This window comes from Myxocyprinus asiaticus, chromosome 12, assembly GCF_019703515.2.
Source record: "Myxocyprinus asiaticus isolate MX2 ecotype Aquarium Trade chromosome 12, UBuf_Myxa_2, whole genome shotgun sequence".
Taxonomy (NCBI): Eukaryota; Metazoa; Chordata; class Actinopteri; order Cypriniformes; family Catostomidae; genus Myxocyprinus; species Myxocyprinus asiaticus.
In genome coordinates, this window is record NC_059355.1 from 45,091,583 (window position 1) to 45,107,515 (window position 15,933).

General features: G+C 38.6%; 1 protein-coding gene across 1 annotated transcript; it reads left to right on the forward strand.

Moving 5' to 3' along the window:
- Positions 1-6,115: 6,115 nt before the first annotated feature.
- Positions 6,116-14,341, forward strand: LOC127448908 (cytochrome c1, heme protein, mitochondrial-like). The gene is made up of 7 exons (XM_051711851.1): positions 6,116-6,250; positions 7,666-7,856; positions 11,519-11,645; positions 11,899-12,056; positions 12,315-12,475; positions 12,579-12,679; positions 13,875-14,341. The coding sequence occupies exons 1-7, from the start codon at positions 6,170-6,172 to the stop codon at positions 13,977-13,979; spliced, it is 924 nt and encodes a 307-aa protein (XP_051567811.1). The 5' UTR covers positions 6,116-6,169; the 3' UTR covers positions 13,980-14,341.
- The last annotated feature ends 1,592 nt before the right edge of the window (positions 14,342-15,933 follow it).

Below are 15,933 nucleotides of genomic sequence, written 5' to 3' on the forward strand. Positions count from 1 at the left end.
TGAAATGTCTACTTTGTGGAGCTTAATGCGAGTTAAAAAAAAATTTAACAGAAAAGGTTTTTAAAGGTTATTGTTTATCGAGTTTTAAATCAACAAAACATACCTCCCTACCCTAAACCTTAAACAGAATCCTTACTGATAGTCATAAAGCAAATGTGACATGAAAACACAATTGCTGAATCAACCACGTCATTTTGTGGTGTTTCTTTGACACTTTCCACTCACATGTCAACTTGCATGCTCTTCAGGACTTGAGTCCTTTGCGTCGCATGTGCAACACCATATCAGTTGAGCATCCAAGCAATTTTATCACATTGGAACAAGTTGTAAATGAAATTGGATACGTAACACAAATGTTAAAATCTATCACCTTAAGGCCCCAGCATATTCACTGAGAAGTTCTTCTTCGTTTTTCACTCAGAGCCAAAAAGAAATAGCTGTGCAACGGTATACTGTTTGCGAACATTTAGACACTGGCCACGCCGCTGGTGGAGGCATTTAGAGGAACATTTAAATACGAGGATCCACAAGATGTACATGTAAAACCTTAACTAATCTGACATTAAAATGTATTATCAATGACTTCATGCTTCATTTTATGAGTAGAATTCACGGGGGGCCTGGGTAGCTCAGTGAGTATTGACGCTGACTACTACCCCTGGAGTCATGAGCTCGAATCCAGGGTGTGCTGAGTGACTCCAGCCAGGTCTCCTAAGCAACCAAATTGGCCCGGTTGCTAGGGAGGATAGAGTCACATGGGGTAACCTCCTTGTATTCACGATTAGTGGTTCTCGCTCTCAATGGGGCACGTGGTAAGTTGTGCATGGATCGCAGAGAGTAGCATGAGCCTCCACATTCTGGGAGTCTCCACGGTGTCATGCACAACGAGCCATGTGATAAGATGCGCGGATTGACTGTCTCAGAAGCAGAGGCAACTGAGACTTGTCCTACAGCACCCGGATTAAGGTGAGTAACCGCGCCACCACGAGGACCTACTAAGTTGTGGGAATTGGGCATTCCAAACTGGGGAGAAAAGGGGATAAAAATAATAATTTAAAAAATATATATTAGTAGAATTCACACAAGATCAGTAAAAGTAGCTGTTTTAACCTCTCGATGATGATTTAAAGCAGTGTTTTTTTTTGTTTTTTGTTTTTTTATGAACGCCTCCTATTTCATTCCTTATTGAGTGATATGATAATATTTATTATGAATCTATTTCTGCCTAAAGTATAGTTAGTGTTACTATAGTAAATTCAAGGGTGGTGATGTACAATTCTCTGCTGAATTCAAATGGTTTCTGCGTCTCGTGCGTGCTTCTCACTGGTTCTTGCAGTGCTATAAAAATCAGCGGTGAGCATTTAAGAGCTCGAGACTGGTCTGCGAGTAAAAACGCACCTGCTTAGCACTCACGGTGCTCTGTCCATTGAGCCAAATCAATCTTCAGAGCCATGCAGGTGCATTAGCGGAGGTTGTTACTCCACCTGTCTATTTGATGCTGCTAAACCAGATCCTGCTTTAGGCATGCTGCATTGAGGCATGAGGACTGCAGATGTGGCCAGGGCAATAAACTGCAATGTCTGTACTGTGAGATACCTGAGACAGCGCTACAGGGAGACAGGAAGGACAGCTGATCGTCCTCGCGGTGGCAGGCCTACATGTAACAACACCTGCACAGGATTGGTACATCCGAATATCACACATGCTGGACAGGTACAGGATGGCAACAACAACTGCCTGAGTTAAACCAGGAATGCACAATCCCTCCATCAGTGCTCAGACTGTCCGCAATAGGCTGAGAGAGGCTGGACTGAGGGCTTGTAGGCCTGTTGTAAGGCAGGTCCTTACCAGACATCACCGGCAACAACGTCGCCTCTGGGCACAAACCCACCTTCGCTGGACCAGACAGCACTGGCAAAAAGTGCTCTTCACTGACGAGTCGCAGTTTCATCTCACCAGGGGTGATGGTCGGACTCGTGTTTATCGTTGAAGGAATGAGCGTTACACCGAGGCCTGTACTCTGGAGTGGGCTCGATTTGGAGGTGGAGGGTCCGTCATGTGGCGATGTGTCATAGCATCACTGGACGGAGCTTGTTGTCATTGCAGGCAATCTCAACGCTGTGCGTTACAGGGAAGACGACATCCTCCCTCATGTGGTACCCTTCCTGCAGGCTCATCCTGACATGACCCTCCAGCATGACAATGCCACCAGCCATACTGCTCGTTCTGTGCGTGATTTCCTGCAAGACAGGAATGTCAGTGTTCTGCCATGGCCAGCGAAGAGCCCGGATCTCAATCCCATTGAGCATGTCTGGGACCTGTTGGATCGGAGGGTGAGGGCAAGGGCCATTCCTCCCAGAAATGTCTGGGAACTTGCAAGTTCCTTGGTGGAAGAGTGGGGTAACATCTCACAGCAAGAACTGGTGAATCTGGTGCAGTCCATGAGGAGGAGATGCACTGCGGTACTTAATGCACCAGATACTGACTGTTACTTTTGATTTTGACCCCCCCCCCCCTTTGTTCAGGGACACATTATTCCATTTCTGTTAGTCACATGTCTGTGAAACTTGTTCAGTTTATGTCTTAGCTGTTGAATCTTTTTATGTTCATACAAATATTTACATGTTAAGTTTGCTGAAAATAAAAGCAGTTGAAAGTGAGATATATATATATATATATAGTTGAAAAGTATTATTTAATAGAAAAGTATTTTAATTGGATTAAAGCTGTATGTATTTGATTAAACACAATTTGATCATAACATTTAAAATATTTAACATGGAATCCAGAAAAATTAAAACAGAAATGGTTTGATATCGGAGCAACCCTAGTCCCTAGCAATCAGGCTCATGGTGAAAACATTGTTTGATGAACAGGGTGAAAAGTAAATGTTTATGAAATGATAATCAGACGTTTTTCTTGTGATTTGTGTGAAAGGGAATAAAAGTCATTTTTGTTTTAGCATTTCTAGTGATTATTTCACCAGGAAAACGACATGATATGTACAAACCATTTTCCAAGAATGTAGGTTTAGTAACGTGAGACCAGTTTAGAGAATTGAACAAGATAACTTCTCATCAAATTGCTCCAAGTCCAAATTATCTGAACTATACTATCCACATTCGTTGTATTTTTCTATACTCTTACTGTATATATATAAAAAAAGTCATTTGTGTCTCTTTTTATTTCTCCTAGAAAGAAATCATGAGAAACATATAGCTGAGTCCTCCAGTGAATCTCCTGAGCTTTGAAAGAGTAGCTCTGAGCATTAAAATGTTCCTTTGGGAAGGGTTTACTTTGTGTGCATACAAATGGTGACTAAAAATGGACAATGTTAAGCTTTATTTATTATTGAAGGGAAGTTAATATCACACCACCTCTGAGAAACATTGCCTTTCTTTAAGACATTTGCCCATAGGGAGCTGATGGGGACAGGTTTTATTGTTTACCATGAATGCAGGCAGCATTTTAAACCAGCATTGAAAGCACACAAAGAAAAGCTGAAGGCTGGCCTCCAGAGATTTCAAAGGGAAAAGTGTCTATTTAGACTTACCACAGCAGAATGTGGGTCAGATGCAGGTATACAGTGCATGACTGCATCCTACCTTTCATAAATGTCACATAAGTCACAAATAGCTAATATTGCATTTTATTGCAAAGCACAACCTTCTTTAAAACACTATAATAGCTGGCAAAATGATAACTCTCTTTGCACTTCTGTGCTTGGTGTGAAACTGTATTGCATCAAGTTGCAGAATGACCCCCATAGATTCTGGCTTTTCATTTTAAAAATTCAACAGTAGTCACGGAAAATGAACATGCCCGTTACCTAAATCATTTAAAAAACACATTTACAGAATCAAGATATAAAATCCCATTCCTACAGGCACGGAAGTATGGGGTGCATTCATTTTAGTATGTTTTTATAATGTCTAACCTGAAGTGTACTTTCATTCTCAGATAGGATGAGGCTGTATCAATTGAAATCGATTGTGATATCAGGGCTTGGGACCTTGCTTAAATTGTCAGTGTCAGTTGGAATCAAAATTATATAATTTTATTCAAACGATCAGATAAAGCTGTATAAAATTCCAAAGCCTGGCCAGTGAAAGCACTTGTTTGCTGTACCTGATTGAGCTCGCTCCCGGCTGCCTCATTCCCATCCCATGGGATGCGCTCAATTTTCCACAGGCTTATCTTGACAAGGTGGCCAATTTGGGGCCCCTTTGCTGCTTGGCTTTTTGAGATATGGCGCCATATTACAAAGGTAGGTGGCGACAGGTAAGTTTGTTGGGACAGTTTTGTGATTCTCGAGGATACAGCGAAGGATTTGGATCCAGTTATAAATTAATTGCCTCGTAGTCAATGTTTTACAGTTAAGAACGCCTTTCACATGAACTATCAAAAAACAACAAGTCCTTGAACGCTTCTCAGATCAGCAAATAGAACTGATCGAAGAGTGCCCTGCATATCTTGCACACTCTCATCCATAAATCAAGAGCTATGAGAGGCACAGGGTCTCCTGACGATGCACATGGATTAAAGCATCTCATTTCTCGACAGCTGCATTAATAAACATGATTCACAAGAAACAAACACACACCCACACACACACACACACACACACACTCAAACATAGATCTTAAGAAACTGCATCATAAAAATGGCATGTCAACTCCATAACAGTTGGAACACGGATGTTATTCTCAATAATAGCACTTAAAGTATAGTAGTATATAGTAGTATATTAGTAACAGTACTATGATATGAGCACAATTAAATGTTAAAGTTGATGTATAATAGACGTCACTCATGAGTGTACTGTTGTACTCTTTTATTCAAATTCTAATAACCTTGCTCAGCTGTATAGGTGCTTTGAGGGGACTGCCTGTTCACATTGTTGCAAACTGCCATCTACAGGAATGAATACAGTATTACAATATTTCTCAATGGCCCAATGCAGTTTTGGCAAAAAAAAAAAAAAAAACAACAACAAAAAAAAGTCCTTACATAGATTTATTATGGTAATAGTAGTTACTAGTTTCCACCAAAACGAGTTATCTATTATTATTACTGAAAAAAATCTAAATCTCTTCACTGTCAGTATAAATGTAGTAACTACCATACTACCAAAAATATGATGGTATTACCATGTATTTACACATGTACCATGGCTATATGTTGTATTCTTTGAAGTATTTTGGAGAACTATGTAAATACCAAGAAAAAATTAATATGGTAATTATTCCATGGTATCAAATTCACACTCATGTTATGACAGGGTAGATAGGTTTTAGAACATACCTTAAGGACATGACCTAATATTGGGGCATGTTGTCACACTGATCATCTACCCAACACTTGTCAATATAGTAAACAAATGGAACAAATCACACAGTAGCATATGACAAAACAAATGAATGGAGGGGTTTGGTCTTGCCAATATACCCAGAGTTTTAGGAAGAATGTCAAGGTTTTTTTATGTATTTTTTGTCCACGGTATTAAAAACACACAAATATATCCTGTACGCATGCACTTTTTGTTTTTATGTTAAGGATTATGCCTCCAATGATGCTGGTTTCATTATAAATTACGGTGTAACACTAACCTTAATTTCTCATTAATTTCTTAATTTCAGTTTGCTAATGAGAGGAGTCTTAGTAATAATAATAAATTACTTTATCAGCTGGAGTCGTGTGGATTACTTTGATGCTGACTAAGTGTGCTTTTTAGACCGTCAAAAATTGGTGTCCATTCACTTGCATTGGATGAAGCTAAAAACCTGGGATACTTTCCTAAAGATCTTAAATCCTGTTCTGATGAAAAGAGAAGGTCATATACATCTTGAGTAAATTATCAGCAAATTTGCATTTTTGGGTGAACTATTCCTTTAAGCACACCTCCAACGTCTAGGTGGCTCCATATGACAATGAATATCGTTTCATCACACGTTAAAAAACGCAATTAAAATAAAACAGCACCACTGTTGGACTTAGAAAAGGCACTTTTTCTATCCACGTTAAATATATTCCAAATAAATTGCAAAAATATAGCATTTAATGACACCATTTGTATGTTTTGTAAGAGCTTGTGTAATTTTCTGTCAGGGGAGGGGGCAGTCTTGCTGTCATCCGGTGGAAGTGTCTCTCGACCCGCAGAGTCAAGAACATGGCGGCGCTCCGTGTGGTGATGTTCTCCGGCACCGGGAGAACCATCCTCAACACATCCAAATCCTTTCATACTCCTCGGGTATGGACAAATTCAGATATACCTGCTTGTTCGTTCTGTTTCGCAGAGTCTGGTGCCTTTATTATGGGAATATCCGCCTGGATTCATTGACTTGTCCGGCGTCTTATAGAAGAGTATTATCCAGAGCAAGGTCACAGCAGCTGATGCCGTGTTTGCATTCGCATCATGATATTTGTGCTTTTACATTAGTGTCAAAACACATTTGAACTATCTAATTAGAAGTATTATTGTTGAGGAAAGCTTTACCTTTGGATTAAAAAGCATGTTGAGTCAGATGTGAATGTGAAAGTGTTTCTTGACTTTTTACTAAGGTGACATCACACGCCAAAGCACATCTCAGAATAGCATTCTTCTTACCACAATTGTACAGAGCGGTTATCTGAGTTACCGTAGACTTTGTCAGCTCGAACCAGCCTGGCCATTCTCTGTTGACCTCTCTCATCAACAAGGCATTTAATCTGCAGAACTGCCACTCACTGGATGTTTTTGTTGTTGTTTGTTTTTGGCACCATTCGGAGTACATTCTAGAGGCTGTTTTGCATAAACATAAGATAACATCTGCAGTGCATAAAATCATGCAGATACGGGTCAGGAGCTTCAATTAATGTTCACATCAACCATCAGAATGGGGAAAAAATGTGATCTCGGTGATTTGGACCGTGGCATTGATTGTTGGTGCCAGACGGGCTGGTTTGAGTATTTCTGTAACTGCTGATCTCCTTGGATTTTCACGCACAACAGTCTCTAGAATTTATTCCGAATGGTGCCAAAAACATCCAGTGAGCGGCAGTTCTGCAGATTAAATGCCTTGTTGATGAGAGAGGTCAACAGAGAATGGCCAGACTGGTTCGAGCTGACAAAGTCTACGGTAACTCAGATAACCGCTCTGTACAATTGTGTTTAGAAGAATATCATCTCAGAATGCTATTCTGAGCGGCACGAGGTGGACTTACACAATATTAGGCAGGTGGTTTTAATGTTGTAGCTGATCGGTGTATATTAACAATTTCTTCATGTGCAAAGAAATCTACCATTTTATAATACAATATAATTTTTTTAGATTTTTTTTTTTTTTTTACAAAGTTAAAGTTTTGAGTAAAATTCAGTAAATATAGTGCTAAATAAGAGTTTATACTTTTTTTTAGCAATTTTATGTTTATGTTGTAAACTGTATTAAATTGTGTGGCATTGTATCGGCCTATCGGCCACCCTGCTCTCTGGATATCGGCATTGGCCATTAAAAAAACCCACATCGGTCGACCACTAATTGATAATGGGATGTTGCTGGTTATTTATCTGCAATAAGCGGCAGGATTTATAAAGAATTATCCATCAACGTATTAATCTAAAAATGTATATACCTGGGCTGTTAAATACGTTTTTGCATAATTATATAACCTATTTTTTTTTTGCAGGCCAACATGTCGTTTGCTAGCCTGCCGAAGGGGAAGAAGATCGCCCTGACCACAATTGGGGTTCTGACGACAGGAGGAGCGAGTCTGGCTCTATTGCTGCAACAGTCGGTTAAAGCCTCAGATTTGGAGCTGCACCCACCTTCATACCCCTGGAGCCACAATGGCATGCTGTCCTCCCTCGACCATGCCAGGTACCACATCCCGCCATAGAATACTGTCTGACCAGGTAGCACAAACTTACATAAAACCTTTAGAACCACAAATTAATACATTAGCCTCATAAACCGATATGTCAGACAAATGAAAGTGGCCTCAAAAAGTGGACACTTGCACCACATTTAAAATCTATGAATGTTGATGTTTTAGATAACGAAATGTCAAACCAAGAGGCATTTCTTTTAAAGCAAGATAGCTCAATCACACATCAAAGTAAAACAGTTTATAAAAAAGAAGTTTGTTAGGTTTAAATGATTAAATCATCGATATACTGTTCAAAATGAAAACCAAAAGTATTTGGATTATTGTTGTGAATCAATTTTTAAAAATTCACTAAATAATCTGTTTTCTTTGAATAACCACAATTAATCATAATACATTACACAAACATTAAAATATAATCATATATATATATTTAATTTATACTTTGTCTCAAAGAGATTGCTAGAAATTGGCAAGTCGTCATTTATTTTTATTATTCTAATATGTGCATTTTTAAAAGTTCAGTTTCTGTTTTTAATGAGACACATTTTTACAGGTATAAATATTTGATAAAAGCATATGTTTACATGCCATAAAATCAGTGGACATGCTGTTATTAAAAGTTCTGCCGTTTTCCAGTGGAATTTTTTAACAGGAGCAAATGGGCAGATTCAATTTTATATCAAGCTTTATTGGCAAGACAAACTTAAAGGAATATTAATTTTGACTCATCCCTCCTTTTCTTTAAAAAAAGCAAAAGTGAGGCACTTACAATGGAAGTGAATTGCCATTATTCAGAGGGTTTAAAAGCAGAAATGCAAAGCTTATAATTTAATAAAAGTACTTACATTATTTTGTTAAAACTCTTGTATTATTTGAGCTGTAAAGTTGTTTAAATTGTCATTTTTACAGTCATTTTAGGGTCTGTTGACATTACATCGTCATGGCAATGAAGTTGTAAAATTGGCTATAACACAGAAAAGGTTAGTAAGCAATTTTATCACACTAAAGTCATGTTAACATGCATATTGTTTATGTCTTGTGGCTGTACTTTTGAAATGGTGAGTATATTAACGTTCAAAAATTGGCCTCCCTTAACTTCCAATGTAAGTGCCTCACTGTAACCCAGATTTTTTTCTTTTTTAAAGAAGTGGTAATCAATATTATGCCACAAATGCTGTCGATTGAGCTTAACTTGCACTGATCCCAAAATATTCCTTTAAGTGTACATTCCCAATGCATTACAAGACACTATACGTACAGATTAAGGCTGATGATTTAACGCGTTAATTCAGTGCGATTAATTATAAAAATATATACAATTAATCATGTCCCGGGACCGTAATATGAAATATTCCTAGCATCAGAGCAGTTCAAGTCTATACCACTTGTTTTCTCCAGCGGGCAGCAAGCGAAACTCCAGCTGTTTAGGCAACACACATCTCATACAGAGAACAAACCACACTAACTCTCAGCAAACCACACAAGATGAGAACACGTTCTTTCATTCAAACACAACTTGATAGAGCGCAAATCCGAACGCAGGGATCTCAAGATGTTTTTCCAAGTTTCAAACTACGTTAAACTTGACACAGCGACCTAAAAACGCTGTTTATATTGCAGTGCTTCAAAATCGTCCATCTGACGCATATGTACATTGACGCGCCCTTAGACAATAATAAATCTCTGACAGATTGACGAATTCAACTACAAAAAAGATTGCTGTGGACTGTAGGCCAGTGATAGGTTTATGTTCAATAATATGGAAATAAACAGTATATTGGATTTTAAAGCCAAGTTTTGTATTGTCTTATCAATGCTTTACTCGTCAGCCACAATAATGAAATGCGTTTTCATTATATGAACTAGTATTTTTTACAATATATATATATATATATATATATATATATATATATATATATATATATATATATATATTATTTATAGATATTTAAATATAACTATTTATAGTTATTTAATTATTTTATATTGAATTATTGTTATTTGAGGGGCTTTCTCAAATATTTATATATTTTATTCATTTCAGTTCATTTCATTTATTAATCAGCAATCCAGGTAATTAATTTGATTTTTTTTTAATGTAATCGATCGACAGCCCTAATACAGATATAAAACAAATTGAATACTGAAATTTAATTTGCAGAAGTTTAAAATATCATTTTTGAACGTTAAAATACTCACTGTTTCAAAAGTATAATATTATTTTCTCTGGCTGCAGTTCAGTCTATTGCACATACTGAGTCTCTCGAGAGCGGTTTAGCTTTTGACACTGGTTCAGATGACAGTGAGTGAACATTTTCGGGCGATGCAAGGAGACACAGCAGCTTGGCCGTATATCTTCCACACCTGGCTCACTGCTTGTGGGTGAAGTCTCCATTTTTGATACGTCAGGGACATACTTCGGGAGGAATAAGTGTGCACTGCTCCACACAATCAGTTTCTGTGCTAGGATGTGCAGTCGAGTTGAGTGTGGGGAAAAACATTAGTGACGTTTTAGGTAGTGAAATAAATAACAGTCAACTGTTAATCGCAGCAATGTATGCGTTAAATTTCGCAGCCCTAATTTGGAACATGTCCAAAGTTAATGTGATGAACTACTCCTGTGGGTACTGAGACCAGCTGTTTTAAAGAAATTGAAAGAAAAATGGAAGTTTGTTTCGAAAAAAGGTCTAGCATCATTTGTGTACAGATGTCACTTGGTTTGATATTTTGTTATCTAATGCTATTAATTCATTTATAATGCAAATTCATACACTTCTGATAAGTGTTAGAGCCGCTTTAGTAAGACCCATTATTAAGATAAAATTATTCTTTATCATAAAGGGATAGTTCACCCAAAAATGAAAATTCGCTCATCATTTACTCACCCCCATCCCAGATGTGTATGACTTTCTTCTGCAGAACACAAATAAAGATTTTAGAAGAATATTTCAGCCCTGTAGGTCTATAAAATGCAAATGAATGGGTGCCAAAATTGTAACGCTCCAAAAAGCACATAAAGGCATCATAAAGGTAATCCATACGACTCCAGTGGTTTAATCCATGTCTTCAGAAGTGATATGATAGGTGTGGGTGAGAATTAGGTCAATATTTAAGTTTTTTGCTAGAAATTCTTCTCCCTGCCCAGTAAGGGGCGATATGTATGAAGAATGTGAATCGCCAAAAGCAAAAGAAGAAGAATATGGAAGCGAAAGTGAAAGTGGAGATTGACTGAGCAGGGAGGAGATTTTATAGTAAAAAATTACTTAAATATTGGTTTCTCACCCACACCTATCATATCACTTATGAAGACATTGATTTAAACACTGGAGTCTCTTGGATTACTTTTATGATGCCTTTATGTGATTTTTTTGGAGCTTCAACATTTTGACACCCATTCATTTGCATTATATGGACCAAAAGTGCTGAGAAATTAATCTAAAAATCTTCATTTGAGTTCAGCAGTAGAAAGTCATACACATCTGGGATGGCATGAGGGTGAGTAAATGATGGGTGAACTATACTTTTAAAAAGAGAATATATCAACAGAGTGCTTGCAAGGTCTATATATTTCTTCTCACTTGTGGCCTGTGTAGGTTGGGTACATATAAAGCATTTAGAAGTTAACTAATGGTACAATGCATTTGTTTTTCAGTATTCGTCGTGGGTACCAAGTATATAAGCAGGTGTGCTCGGCCTGCCACAGTATGGAGTACCTGGCCTTCCGTAACTTGGTGGGAGTTTCACACACAGAGGCAGAGGTCAAATCTTTAGCTGAGGAGGTAAAGGAGCTCACTTTTACTCTAATAATAGCTAATTGCCTAATTGCAATACTAACAGATCAAGACACTGGTGTCCTAAGGTTTGAAAGTAACGTTTCAGTTATGTTGGTAATTACAATAATACACCGATCCATTCAAAGGATATTTGACACACATCTACAAGTCTGCAACTACTTAATCTTTCAAGGGTCTAGGATCTAGAAGACTTCATGAGTGGTCTTGCCTATAATGTTGTTATTGTTCTGTTATTCAGATTGAAGTTGTGGATGGTCCTGATGAGACAGGAGAGATGTTCACTCGACCTGGAAAGCTCTCCGATTATTTCCCCAAACCCTACCCGAACCCTGAGGCTGCCCGTGCTGCCAACAACGGAGCTCTGCCCCCTGACCTCAGCTATATCATCAATGCTAGGTAATGAATTTCTGTCCATCAGAAATTTCTACGCCGTTCTCTTATTATGGGCACATTGTCGGAATTTCTGGCACCTAAATCCTTAAAGAAACTTGACATACGCTGTTGTTTTGGTCTGTGAACACTCAGTAGATTCGTTATTATCATACTTCTGTTTTTCTCCTTTCTCAGACTGGATCTTAGTCTCAGTTATAAAGTTTTGTAACTACTACATAATTTTTTATAATGTGTATCTTTATCACTCTCTATCTCTCTCAGGCATGGAGGTGAAGATTATGTGTTCTCTCTTCTGACTGGTTACTGTGATCCTCCGGCTGGTGTATCTGTTAGAGAGGGGCTTTATTACAACCCCTATTTCCCGGGCCAGGCCATTGGAATGGCACCACCTATCTACAATGAGGTGCTAGAGTATGATGATGGTGAGTTTTATAGATAATAAAAAATCTGTATTATACTCACTCTTTCATTTCTAGAAAGTAATACATGCCATAGTTCAAATTAACAAGAAATCCTCCTCCAAAGGAACACCTGCCACCATGAGCCAGGTTGCTAAAGATGTCTGCACCTTCCTGAGGTGGGCTGCGGAACCAGAACATGATCAACGCAAACGAATGGGACTGAAGGTTTGCTCTTTCCCCGTTTCATTATATAGCTATATTTCTTTTTTCCATAGATAGTAAAATGTAAAGGCCCCAGTATACTTTGAATGAAATCGAAGAAGGAATGGGTGTGACGTCATTCAGAACAAAATCTGGCCAAAACAGAGGTGTTCTTGAGTACGTTTCGGTGGTTCGTAACAGCTTTCAGGAAAACTTTGTACCGGCTGCTTAACACCTTCTTACTGCCATTGGTCCAAGTCTTCGGTGGGTGTGACCTTGAGCTTGTGACTTTTTTTCTTCTGCAGAACACAAATGAAGATTTTTAGAATAATATCTCAGCTCTGTAGGTCCTCTTAATGTAAGTGAATAGCTCCAAAATGCACATAAAACATCATTTTGGATGAGAACAGACCATAATATAACTCCTTTTTCACTGTAAATCTTGACTTCTAAATCAGCAGTCTCCTTGGTGATCATGATTTCAAGCTTGATTACACCTCCTAGCGCTCTGCACATGCGTCAAGCACTAGGAAGTGTAATCGAGCTTGAATTCATGATCATGCCTTAAGACTGTAATGGCAAGATGTACAATGAAAAATCGATTGGATCAATTCAAAAGACGTGGATAAAACCACTGGAGTCATATTGATAACTTTTATGCTGCCTTTATGTGCTTTTTGGAGATTCAAAATTTTGGTCACCATTCACTTACATTATTTGGACCAACAGAGCTGAGATGTTCTTCTAAAAATCTTTGTGTTCTGCAGAAGAATGTAAGTCATACACATCTGTGATGGCATGAGGGTGAGTAAATGATGATGAGAGAATTTTCATTTTTGAGTGAACTATCACTTTAAATAAAAAAGGAAGTTTCAGTATTATTTTTCTTTTCTGAAATGTCAAATGACTTTTCATACTGTCTATTGTGATATATAGTTATCGGCCAAAACTTTCAAGAATATCACACTACATATTTTTGCATTAATCGCCTTCCCCTATGGCTATAGTTTTGAAACGGTGTCTGTTTTATCCATCCCAGTGCAGTGACTTGCCCCATATACTTCCATTGTTTTTACAAATTGAGTTGAAATTACTTTTTGTTGTAAATCCAAGCATGTCACAAATACTGTCTATTGAGCTTACCTTGTAATAGACCTGACATATTCTTTTAATGGAAACTTATGTAGTGCTTACTCTCTTTCTTTCCTTCTCTCTGCAGCTATTGATGGGCGCTTCCATCCTTATTCCCTTGGTCTACTACATGAAGAGGCACAGGTGGTCTGTGCTCAAGAGCAGAAAGATCGCCTACAGGCCTCCCAAATAACGCCAAACCGCTGCCTTCATCAGGCCTTGACACAACGTAACAACCTGACTGACGATTGTCCAATCTGTTTCAGAGTGCTTGATGCACCAAGATACGGTTGCTTTAATGAAAGTAAAAAAATGACGGACATCCTATCAATTTGGTGTCCTTCCTCCTAAATGACTTGGGGAGTGGGACCTGAGACAACCTTTATGTTTTACTGTAAAATAAATATTATCTGAATGAAATATTTGTGGTTGTTTGCAAGGTGATCTGTTGAAGGGAAAAGTCAAAGAACTGTCTTTACAGTAGATTCTCTACACTTTGTTGTGTAAATATTTAATAAAACTGGTACACCCTAATTAAACCCTTAAGAAATCGTACAGTTTGAACTCATTTTTTCTGTTTAATTGTTTATTCATTTAGCTGATGATTTTATTGCAACCTACACTAAATAAAAATACTAACATTTTTAACTAAAATACTTTTTCCACATAGCCTGAAATTATACCTTTATAGAAAGCTTAGGATTAAGAAAAAAGCAAAAAATTAAGAAAAACTTAATACTGGTAAGAAGAACTTTTGGAGACCCTCTTTTAACCAAATCCCAGATTTTTTTCCAGGCAGTGTTGGTAACGTGGGGCTATCACAGAAGGAAAAATGAATCTATAGATACACTATACTGCCAAAAGTATTCACTCATCTGCCTTTAGACGCATATGAACTTGAGTGACATCCCATTCTTAATCCATTGAGTTTAATATGACGTCGGCCCACCCTTTGCAGCTATAACAGCTTCAACTCTTCTGGGAAGGCTTTCCAGTGTGTTTATGGGAATTTTTGACCATTCTTCCAGAAGCGCATTTGTGAGGTCAAACACTGATGTTGGACGAGAAGGCCTGGCTCGCAGTCTTCGCTCTAATTCATCCCAAAGGTGCTCTATCGGGTTGAGGTCAGGACTCTGTGCAGGCCAGTCAAGTTCTTCCACACCAAACTCGCTCGTCCATGTCTTTATGGACCTTGCTTTGTGCACTGGTGCGCAGTCATGTTGGAACAGGAAGGGGCCATCCCCAAACTGTTCCCACAAAGTTGGGAGCATGGAATTGTCCAAAATCTCTTGGTATGCTGAAGCGTTCAGAGTTCCTTTCACTGGAACTAAGGGGCCAAGCCCAGCTCCTGAAAAACAACCCCACACCATAATCCCCCCTCCACCAAACTTCACAGTTGGCACAATGCAGTCAGACAAGTACCGTTCTCCTGGCAACCACCAAACCCAGACTCGTCCATCAGATTGCCAGATGGAGAAGCGTGATTCGTCACTCCAGAGAACGCGTCTCCACTGCTCTAGAGTCCAGTGGCGGAGTGCTTTACACCACTGCATCCGACGCTTTGCATTGCACTTGGTGATGTATGGCTTGGATGCAGCTGCTCGGCCATGGAAACCCATTCCATGAAGCTCTCTACGCACTGTTCTTGAGCTAATCTGAAGGCCACATGAACTTTGGAGGTCTGTAGCGATTGACTCTGCAGAAAGTTGGCGACCTCTGCGCACTATGCGCCTCAGCATCTGCTGACCCCGCTCTGTCATTTTACGTGGCCTACCACTTCGTGGCTGAGTTGCTGTCATTCGCAATCACTTCCACTTTGTTATAATACCACTGACAGTTGACTGTGGAATATTTAGTAGCGAGGAAATTTCACAACTGGACTTGTTGCACAGGTGGCATCCTATCACAGTACCACGCTGGAATTCACTGAGCTCCTGAGAGCGGCCCATTCTTTCACAAATGTTTGTAGAAGCAGTCTGCATGCCTAGGTGCTTCATTTTATACACCTGTGGCCATGGAAGTGATTGGAACACCTGAATTCAATTATTTGGATGGGTGAGCGAATACTTTTGGCAATATAGTGTATCTAAAAAGTTATGTGGCATGTTTTTTACATTTTCTTATACACTTTCATGTCATAAGTTATC